Raw genomic sequence first — 10,615 nt, forward strand, 5'->3', positions numbered from 1 at the left:
CCGTGTGCCTTCGGTAACGGTTCATAACTGCCCCGCCGAGAACAGCCCTGCGAGAGTGCGCACACGGTGAAGGTCGGCCACCCTTCTCCACAGGTCGACTGTTGCTTCGAACGCGCCGCGGACCGCCCCCGGTAACCACCAGGCGCAAAAACCCTCGAGATCGAGGTGCGATATCATCGATCGGCGGGCAGAGCGGGCCTCTCGTGTTTTCCACGGCCGGACCGGCGACAAACGATCCAATTACCCAACCGTCAGTGTGTCCACGCTGTCAGCGCGCGCATTGTTGTCCCTTGTTTCCGCGGTACTTTATGCTGGTTTGCACAGAGACACTCCATGTGGGCAAAGTATAGCCTGTGGCCGTTTTCAATCGCTGGTACGTTTTGTCGCAATTTGAGTTCAATTTTTATCAACATCTTTATCTCGCGTACTGTTTGCTCTCCTACATTCGCTATCTCCTGGCGGGTCGAGACCTCTTTTCCCTTTCTTTTTTTTTAAGCCAATGTGTACAGTGTACAGTTATCAGTAGATACGCGAACGGTGTAGATAAGAGGCCAACCCCGAACGGGAGGAAAATTATTTTCACATTCGACATGAACCAACGGCAGAGCGTGCGGGAAACTGGCAATAAGAGCGTGTGTACAAAATAGCAGCACTGTAGATTAGAATGACCCGTTTGGGGACGCGAATGAATTAAATACATTCCAATACTGGTGTCGGCCAATACTCGCTGTTCGTGCAAATAACTAGAAAGTGCAATTTCCTGCGTTTGTGGTTATGTGTGTGTGTGCGTGTGTGTGTTTATGGCATTACGTTAATCTAATGTAACATTAAAGTTGTGTTTTAAAGTTCCTTCTATTTCTTTTTTTCTCTCTTCCCAAATAAACCATTCTTACCATCTCCTGTATGTGGTTCCTGTTTTTCCTAACTAGCAACATCAGCAGTCCTGATCCTATAAATATTTATCACTCCGATTCTTTTGGAGAGCACAGTGTCCATAGTATACTTCAGGGGAATTTAGTTTTCCATCTTTTCGATTTAGTGTATATTCGATAAACGCGTGTGTTGTTTCTGGTGATAGTAGAAGCGGTTTTCCTGTAACAGTAGCAAAGTAGGCCAAATTTTCCTCCCTCATCCTGTTCCCCCTTCCCGCCCACTCTCGTAACTCCGTTCACATTCCGGGTGCGTTAGTCGAGTAAAGAAGAAAGGAAACTTCCTTCGGTTTAACCCTGGATCATCGTGTCCGTGTGTGTGCCGCGTGTTCTGCAGTGTAGTAACCAAACCAAACGCGCCCACGATGCCGTTGTTCAATAAGAAAAGCACCAAAATATCCAATCCCTCGCCGCCGATGACCAAGGATCCGCATCATCCCGCGTTCCACGATAACAACAACTACAAAAACCATCCGATCCCAACAGCACCGACGATCCAGCACCAACACCACCACCATCACGACAGTATGAGCACGAACGGGGGTGGCGCGGGGCTCGGCGAGTCGACCGTCACCAAGCCCCAGCTGGTGTTCAACTGCCAGCTGGCCCACGGCAGCCCGACCGGCTTCATCACCGGCTTCGCGAGCGTCAAGGAGCTCTACCAGAAGATCGCCGAATGCTACGACTTCCCGATGGACGAGGTAAGTCCCAGCGCTCATACTCGTTTGCACGCTTTGCACGGTGAATGTTTAACACAGGCATTACTCTGCTTCAGCTTGGGGATGGCACATGTAGCTAAATTTAAGTGTTAAAAACTGCGCATTGCAAGCGCCCCTATCTTATCTGGCACATTCCAACACCGGCCAAACACTCATCAGCCGCGGCTCCGTTGTGCTGAAGACAGCCGGAAAGGGTACTTGAAGTGCCTAATCGCCAGCTCGACAAGCTCGTCTGATAAACGTGACAGATTCTCGCGCCCCTGTGTTTAACGCTAAAGGAATTATTATTATCCTCGAATGACGAAGCTGTGCCATGTGGCACGGATGTTGGCCACGAGGCGTGATGGCGACCGTGAGGTTCGTTTTGGCTCTTGAGGGTTGCCGATTGGCGCTGTATGTCGTCCACCATACTGCCAACCAATCAATTTCGCTTGTCATACAAACAAGCGCTCAATCACGAATTGTTGTTGCGCTCTGTTATCGCTCGATGAACGTTTCCAGATTTCAAGGAAGTTGATTAAAATGTAGCTCCAAGTTGCTGTCATTGTTGATAAAATTGTTAGTAACAATAATTTCTAAAACAAAATCAAAATGCAGCCCACTTGAAATTGTCTTCGCGGCGTTGAGAAAGGAACTTCACCCGTTTCTGGTTGGTCAACCAAGTCCAAACTTTCCAACTCAAACTTCCATCGTTCCGGCTCTTCTTTAATCGTGGGTTTAAACACACCATAAAGCCCGGCAATTTTATTTGCTTCCTCCCAATAACACACACACACACACACACACATTCGGGAAGGAAAATGCGTTTGGAAAATTCGTGAACGGTCAAATTGCATAACGGCATATTTTCGATTGCATTTTACGGTTTGCTGCAAGGCTCTGTTTATATGCTAGTGGTTACGTTGAATTGAGTGGGCCCTAAATAAATGGTACACCCGGCACCCGGAAGCTCGGTGGCAAAGCCGTAGGTTTTCGAATGGATCGATCAGGATTTCGATTGGCTGGTTAACGATCGTCCAAACTAAAATATATATATCAATCCAATCAAACGTTAAAACCCGATTGTAATCATGCAATATAAATCTTTTCAGGCAGATGCAAACAGTAGTCTTCAGTTCTTTCTTTCCGTCTATCTATCGCTCAGCATCTTTCTCTGTTTTTTTTTTGTTTAGTTAGGCCAACCGAAAAGTTAACAGGTTTCAAATAATTGACTTTAATTTATCGATTTGGACAAAAGCAAAAAAAAAAAAAATCGCGATTGCGCACAATCCAGATCGGTAAATCTACGAGTCTCCCGTGGTGAATGTTGTTTCGATTAGGAAGCTCAAAAGCATGACCCGCCGATTTCCCCCTCCACCCGGAATCGATCGTATGATGAAATTCAGGCAATAAAAAGTTCGGCACACGGAGAAGCACGGAGGAAAACGGTTTCCAAACGGGAAGACTCGCCAAGAGCCGAGGCTCGCGAGAAATTGGGTCGATGACGAACGAACCACTTTCTGGCCGGCTTCGATAACCTTCTCGCAAGCGTTGCACCGTTTTCCCTCTTTTTTGTGCTTTGGATGACGATGACGACGATGATGATGATGATGATGATGATGATGATGAACGTCAGTTTGGGTAAACCAGCTGTTCTGCCGATGGCGTCTGGTATGATCGTCTGTTCCCAAAGCTGATCGCTGGAAGATCCGCTAACCTGTTTCTTCGGTGGAATTCTTGTGGGTTTCTCCTTTTGCGGCCGGTTCGCTTCCCTCCGCTCGGATCGTTCTGTGGAACCTCTGGTATATGAGATGCTACATCATAGGCACATCATTAACGGGCCAAAAATAGGCTTCCAAGAGCCACAGGCTTAGAGTCCACTCCCCAGCCAAATTTTGGGGATGTTCCCCGAGCGAAGTGGGTAAACCGCACTGAAGAAGACCGACCTCTCTTATGTTGTATCTCGTCGATGTTGGATAATGCTCAACGCAAACGGAGCCCGTTGCATGACCGACATATTTGCGAAACTCTACTCACACAAGGAAGACAATAATCGACGGTAAAATATATCTGCTTGCCGTTTGAAATAATCAACTTGTGTTGCAGTAGAACAAGTTCAATTGATCATCTCCCCAATCCCACCGGGGTTAGCTTTGTAACCTAGAGACGTGTGTGTGTTGATATAGTTGAAGCTGTTTGCTGAAGAGGTTAAAACATTCCGTTTTCTCCCAGCGTTCGTGGAGCATGTTCCTGTTTCGAATCTCTTCCCTGGGAAAATGATACTGGATGGATGAATGAATGGAGCTGCAACGGCTTCAGAGCGACACATGTCGGCTTGAGTGCGTGAGTGTGTCTGAAATGTTCGAATTAGCTTGTTTTGTTTAACAATGCGGAACGTGCAAATGCATTTGTTGTTAACATTAACATCACGATCCGACGAGATACAGAAAAGGCAGGAAGGAAGGTAAACATATTTTGCTTTGGAACAACTACGTATTTTTTTTGTAAGCACACGGTTGCGTAAAAAAATATCAAGCAGCTAAAATTGTTTGTTAAACCTAGGGCTTGAAGCGCTTTGTTTAAGTTGGGAATATTAGTGATAAGAAACATAGGAAAATTAAAAGTAGCTTGTGAGGGTTTTATATTATACTTTAAATTCATTTCCCGTTTCAATTTAAGATCTCTGATTCTCTTTCGTTCGATCATAACTTTGGTATCTCTTTCAATCATCGAAGCACCTTGTAGCCATTTCCGATAAGAAAATGATATGATACGTTAGCGAATGGGCCGTAGAAGAAGAAAGATGGAGGTGAAAATGGACAACTGTAGAAATAGTTATAAAGGCGAGACGAGTAGCAAGGACAGGTTTCTGTTTCTAGCTTCACTCTCTCTCCATTTGCTAGTTCGGGTTACCGGTTGGGTCCGAAATCATCGTCGTCGTCGTTATACTGCAACATAGTGTCCACCTGAGTGGCGTACGCAGGAGCGGCCGGAGGTGATCGGTACGGACATTTGAGAAAGACGGGGTTGCATATAGATTTTGCGTCCGATTCCGAGGTGAAATTAGCAACCGACCTGTCCTACAACTTTCTCCTACCGTTGCCTAGGAGGAAGCCGGAAAAGAGGGAACGGTGTTGTGGTCCGGGGTCCGTCCACCCGGTGGAAGCATGTGGAGCAAGTTCGTATTTGAAAAATGTAAGTGATTTCATTTCGAACGCCACGAGATGCACTTTTCTGTGCAATCGTAAGAGATTGCCGTTGTTGAAACGCTTTGAAGGAAATTTTGAGGGTGTGATCGAAGATGATTAATCTACATCCGGATTGTTTCAGTCAAAATACTTTCCAAGTGCTTATTAAAAAACTACTCAAATGTAATAAACCCTCTCCAGATGGTGACTCCAATTCCGAGCTCTGGTAGAGAAGGGCGGGCGTCTCAGTGCTGAAAATGGAGCATAGGATTGGATTAATTCCCTCGAGTAAAATGTACTAGAACCGGTCTGTCCCTGGCTCTGGCTATAGAGTCAAACGGCTTCCCAACCCAAACCATACGAAATGCGGTTGCTCGAGCGGTTGATTACCGTTATTTCGTACGTAGTGAAATGACCGGCATCGGAGTAGTAGTGGCTTTCTTTTCGTGATTTAAGAGCAAAACAACACCCCAAAACGGCCAACGACGAGGGGGCGGGGGGGAAGAGGGAAACAGATTGTCATCGTCGATGGGAGCTGCTGCAAACGACGTGCTTTGGGCTGGCACAAGGCGTACATGACTCTGGGAGGACAAAACACCAAACAAGCCAGCAGCGAGCATGGAAAAGAAAAGGTTGAAGAGGTTAGGTTGCTGGTTGCAGTTTTCTTGCAGTTGATGTTTGCGAGATTAAAATGTTTGCATAGCAACGTGCGCATTGTGTGGCAACGGCTACGGGCTTACTAAGATCGTTGTTTAGCAAAGATCGTGTTGATGTTGTGTTATGCACACTGGTGTGATATTTTTGTGCCATTTTATCTGACTCTTAGTATATACTATTTGTTAGTTTCCCTAACCCTTTTTCCGGAGACAAGCGAAATGACTTCGAACGTTCCTTTTGTAAATTTTTTTAGTCATGCTGCTAAAGGCACTTTCTAATGTTATTATATTATGCCGCGAGGCTTTGATGTCAAATAATCCAATTACGCGTCTGCTTTAGTTCGCCAGTAACGATCAGTCAATTCACAAATATGGCTCATCTGTAACGCTTCCAGTTACTTGGACCTTGGAAGGTGGTAAAACGGCATAATCTACAACCATTCGTTTATTTACTCTTTCCTTCGTTCAATTGAATTAGAAAGTTCACGTCATACGAGCTACGTGGGTCGAGAAACGCTTAAACCTAACCACAGGGGCTTTTTCGGATCTGACTGTTGTCCTCTAAGAACCTGATCTCGTGTAGGGCTTCCCTTGACGTTAGCACCGCAAGCTCCGTCCCATGAGTAGTTGTTTGCAATTTGAAACGATGGTAGGTGGAAATTGGAGTAGCTTCTGTCCTGTCTAATGCACTGCTGTTAGAAGAACTGCATGGGAAAACCGTTCATTCCAATACCAAGTTCGCAAACAAGCTCTTCGGTGTTGCCATAATGCATCAGCAAAGGTTAATTTTTCCCCTGCCCAGGCACAGGTGAGTGCAGATGACATGCCGATACATACATACAAAAAGAAAAACACGACCCCTACACAACGTCGGAATCACGCTCTGTTTGGCACGCGGTCGACACATTGCGAGGAAAGTTTTCCTCCCCCGGGGGCGTTGCACCACTTTGACACCCCGTTGGGAGAGGAGGATGTTGCTCACGTATGTGTGTATGGGGCGGACGTTCCGGCCAGATGGATTTACTTCCGCTACCACCGAACCCCAGCGAGTGTGAACAGGGGGCGAAAGGCCGTGTTGTGGACCGAACACACGTGTGACGATGATCGATTTGGAGTTGGAAAAGCCGTCGTCGACAGCCAAGTTTCTCGGCGTGGCTTTAGAAAGAGAAAGAGAGAGAGACTCCCAACGCACCGTCGTGGCTTCAGCGGGCCGAAACGTGACACCTCATATGCATTTAGACGATGTCGTGAATCTGAAAGTTTTTTTCATTCTCTTGCCTCTGGTGGTTTTCTGGTTTGATTTCGCGTTGAAGGAGGCCAAATGTCAAGGTTAGACAGCGTAAGGTTGTGTCTCAAGGTTGGTTATCGGTTTGAAGCATGAAAACCCATGAAACAGATCATGCATCGCACGCGAGAAATGTGTGTCTTTAATGTTTGATATGGTTTCAATTTGGTCTGCTAGGTTCATATGGAGACTGTTACGTAAAATGTATATTTTTCGGCTATTGCACATTATTGTTTGTGGCACGTAAATAAACACTCACGTTGACGCGTAACCTCAAGAAGGTTTATTGAGCAGCCACGTCATATTTGTGCTCCAAAGACTTCAAATTGTAGAGATAGCTCTGTGCCACGTACCCATCAAGATGCAATACACTCAAACGGCTGAAAACAAACAACGAATTGTTGGAAAATTCGTATCCAACTTGCCCGTTTGGGGGGGTTGAAATTAGGGAGATAAATGGGCAATATTTGATGTCGTTCACTTCCAACAACCGGAGAGATTCAACCACACACCTACACATAAACACACACACACATTGGAGCCATAACATGCACTTAAGGCTTGCCCGGGGCGCGTCGTAATTTCCCACAAGCGCACAAAAAAGCAAATTAAACACACCCCACCCAAGGAAAACCAAAATAAGGCTGATGTGTGACGCTGGCATCTGGCCACTTGAGTAGAAAACTCATAAGGAAATTCACCCGCCACGCTTGCCATCCAATCCATCCATCCACCCGCTAATGACGATCGTGAGGAGGTCAATGGAAAATAAAGTCGGCCAATAAAGCCGACTGGTGGCACTTACAGCGAGTGCTTGCCGGGAAAACACCGCACAATAATGAATTGCATTGCTGTCGTGGGCAGAAGCATGGGAGAGAGAGAGAGAGAGCGCAAGAGGAAGATTAGTTTCTTCTTGTGCGTACTGGAATTTTGATCTCGAAAGGAGGATTTCGAAAATCGTTCGAAACTGTGCAACGTCAGCAAGAGAACCGCGACTGACGGCGGCGGGTCGCAGTTTTCCCATTCCCCAAAAGTATGGGATGGCCCCACCAGAGCAGAGTGAATGAGATGATGAGTGAGCGCAAAGTTCGTCATATCGCTTTACGGAAGAAGTGGCCCAGGCCAGTCTGCAGTCTTCGCCTCGGGGTGGATCTTTCGAGACACGTTGGACGCATGTTGCCGCAGTGACTGGAGTGTATCGAACACAGTATCCTTTTCACTTTATATCCATTTTATTCCAGAGTGGCTGTGAATGGAAGTGAGTTAGAGTGGAAGAGCGAAACACCACGTGCACTTGTAGAGAGATTTAGAAATATAAGTTTATTATGTTTATATGAACGCTGTAAATAACAACTGTGCACCTTTCGGTTATCTATCATTAAGTCGCATCCAATAACTTTCCGTATGTATATAAATCATTCCCATTTAGTCATCATTATTCGAGTGGAAGGGAGATCAAGTGAACTCTACAATTAAACGAATATGTTTCCTTTGTTACAGATTCTGTTCTGCACTCTAAACTCGCACAAAGTCGACATGAGCAACCTGCTGGGCGGGCAGATCGGGCTGAACGATTTCATCTTTGCACATAAAAAGGGCCGCCCGAAGGAGGTGGAGATCGTGAAGTCGGAGGACGCCCTCGGGCTGACGATCACGGACAACGGCGCAGGGTATGCGTTCATCAAGCGCATCAAAAGTGGCAGCGTCATCGACCGGATTCAGCATATACAGGTGCGTAGTAAGAATTCCGGGTACCCGTTTGCATCGTTTGACTGTCCGTTTTTCTTATCCATCGTAGATTGGAGACCACATCGAGAAGCTGGACGGCATAAACGTGGTCGGAAAGCGACACTACGAGGTGGCCCGAATGCTCAAGGACATACCGACCGGCTCGACGTTCACCATCCGCCTGGTGGAGCCGATGAAGAGCGGTTTCCAGGGTATCGCGCCTCGCAAGGGCACGGCGGGCAGCAAGCCGGGCAAGCAAGGATACGGCAGCGGCAAGGAAACGCTTCGGTTTAAGGCCAACGGCAATGCAGCCATCGAGGATGAGGTTTGCTTCCTGGCTGGCAAACGCTGGTCCTAGCGGGGGAGATTTTACTTTCAGCTGAACGTGGTTTCATGTGGTATCGTTTTATTTACTTCCAGCACGATGATGCGACACAAAGTGGAATTGATGCCATTAACTCACTGCTCGACTCCTTCATGGGAATCAACGATAGTGAACTAGCAACACAAGTATGTAGACTACCAAGCAAAGTTAGTTACGAGTGAGTAATGACCCACTCATGTTTCTCCATCCGTACAGATCTGGGATTTAGGTAGCAATAAAATAAATTCTATGGACTTTGCGGAAGCGATCGACGCATCAGATCTGGAGGCATTCGGATTCACCGACGATTTCATCATCGAACTGTGGGGCGCAATCACCGACGCACGTCAAGGACGCTACAAAAGATAAGCGTAAGGAAAAGCGATCCCCCTCCCTTCGTTCCCCCGAACGATCAAGAAGATCGAGAAAAGAAAGTAGCCGCGGTGGCGTCCGTGCAATCAGACGTGCTACTGGCAGATAGAGGAGCATTTACGAGAGAGGCAGTAGGGATGCATCAACGGTAGATAAGATATCGGTCGCAATTGATATGTGATGTGTTTTAAAACGACGATGATGATGATAAGGACGACGACTTCTATAACTACTGCAACTACCACTACCATGATCATGAAAGCAGTTTTCAAATGGACCTCCCTAATATGAGTAGAATCATGGAATCAGGAAAGGAACAGAGGAAATATTGGTGAGCTGTGAGATTGTGTACTTAAACAAGACGAGAATAAGTCAATTCCGTTGTCACTCCACTGTTAGAGAATAGCGCCACACTATGTAGTCCAGCCCTGGATTTAACCTAATCAAGAAAAGTGTTATCTAGACCAGCAGCCCTGATTCCCGTTGCTGTGTGAGACTGTTATTCGTTGCGGACGTAATTACTAAAGCCACACACTAGTATTTTAAATTTGTAAAATGTTGTAAAGAATGTTCTTTGTGGTATTGACCACCATCGACGGGGGCTTGTACTTGCGAAACAATATCGTTTTTCTCGCCCATGGTATTGTGTGGTCTAGGGAAAAAATCCGACAATCATTCCAACGTGAAGAAATATTTTAGCGAAGATAATGAAAATGGAAATAAATATTTAGTGATAAGGTGAGCGAACGTGCTGAGTGAGTTTATTATTATTTTCACCACCGGTTGATTTACCCTCGATATTCCCTGTTACACATTGGATATAAGTTTATTTCTTTTTCATGATCTAACGTAGCCTTAACAATTTTCATCTGCCCAATATTTTGTTGAGAAAATCCGACGTTGCCCGCTATGTGTTTGGTCATAAAACTAGTTTAGCCAATTGACCAATGATATCAGGAATGGAACAAAAGACGATGTATCGATGATATATCAACTTGAAAGATGTTTTCGGGGCTAACAATATATTCTTAGAACACATCTACCATCTTGTTCCGGTTTCAAGCAGCCTAAATGTAAAGTTCAACAGGCATTTTTTCAAAGTAATTTGCTTTGAAAATAGTTAACAAAAAAACAATTGTAAAATCGTAAAAATGTTGAACCTTTTCGGTTGCGTACAAGCGTTGCGTACAACTTTCCCGGTTCGATGTTTTGAATTACCGATGCGATGGCCGTTAAAAACATAACGACATCACAAAGTTTTCCTCTGCTAACAAAGATATCTCCTTTGCCGTACTTTGTCTATCGGAGCGATGACGGGTTTTCCAGGTTAAATTAATGTGATTCAACGGTTCGTAAATTTTGGTGAAATACTTGATGTACTAACTCATTTTTGAT

The 10,615-nt window shown here is 45.7% G+C and overlaps 1 protein-coding gene across 2 annotated transcripts; it reads left to right on the forward strand.

Annotated features, from left to right (window-relative positions):
* The first annotated feature begins 333 nt into the window (after nucleotides 1-333).
* Nucleotides 334-9,956, forward strand: LOC131262966 (PDZ domain-containing protein GIPC3). Of its 2 annotated transcripts, XM_058265073.1 has the most exons (6): nucleotides 334-373; nucleotides 1,416-1,630; nucleotides 8,257-8,487; nucleotides 8,555-8,809; nucleotides 8,905-8,994; nucleotides 9,065-9,956. In XM_058265073.1, exons 1-6 carry the CDS (start codon nucleotides 334-336, stop codon nucleotides 9,215-9,217), a joined length of 984 nt encoding a protein of 327 aa, XP_058121056.1. In that variant the 3' UTR covers nucleotides 9,218-9,956. The 2 variants fall into 2 exon arrangements, with proteins under 2 accessions (XP_058121056.1, XP_058121054.1); XM_058265071.1 differs by lacking the exon at nucleotides 334-373 and having other exon boundaries at nucleotides 933-1,630.
* The last annotated feature ends 659 nt before the right edge of the window (nucleotides 9,957-10,615 follow it).

Source organism: Anopheles coustani, chromosome 2 (genome assembly GCF_943734705.1).
Source record: "Anopheles coustani chromosome 2, idAnoCousDA_361_x.2, whole genome shotgun sequence".
NCBI classification, from domain to species: domain Eukaryota; kingdom Metazoa; phylum Arthropoda; class Insecta; order Diptera; family Culicidae; genus Anopheles; species Anopheles coustani.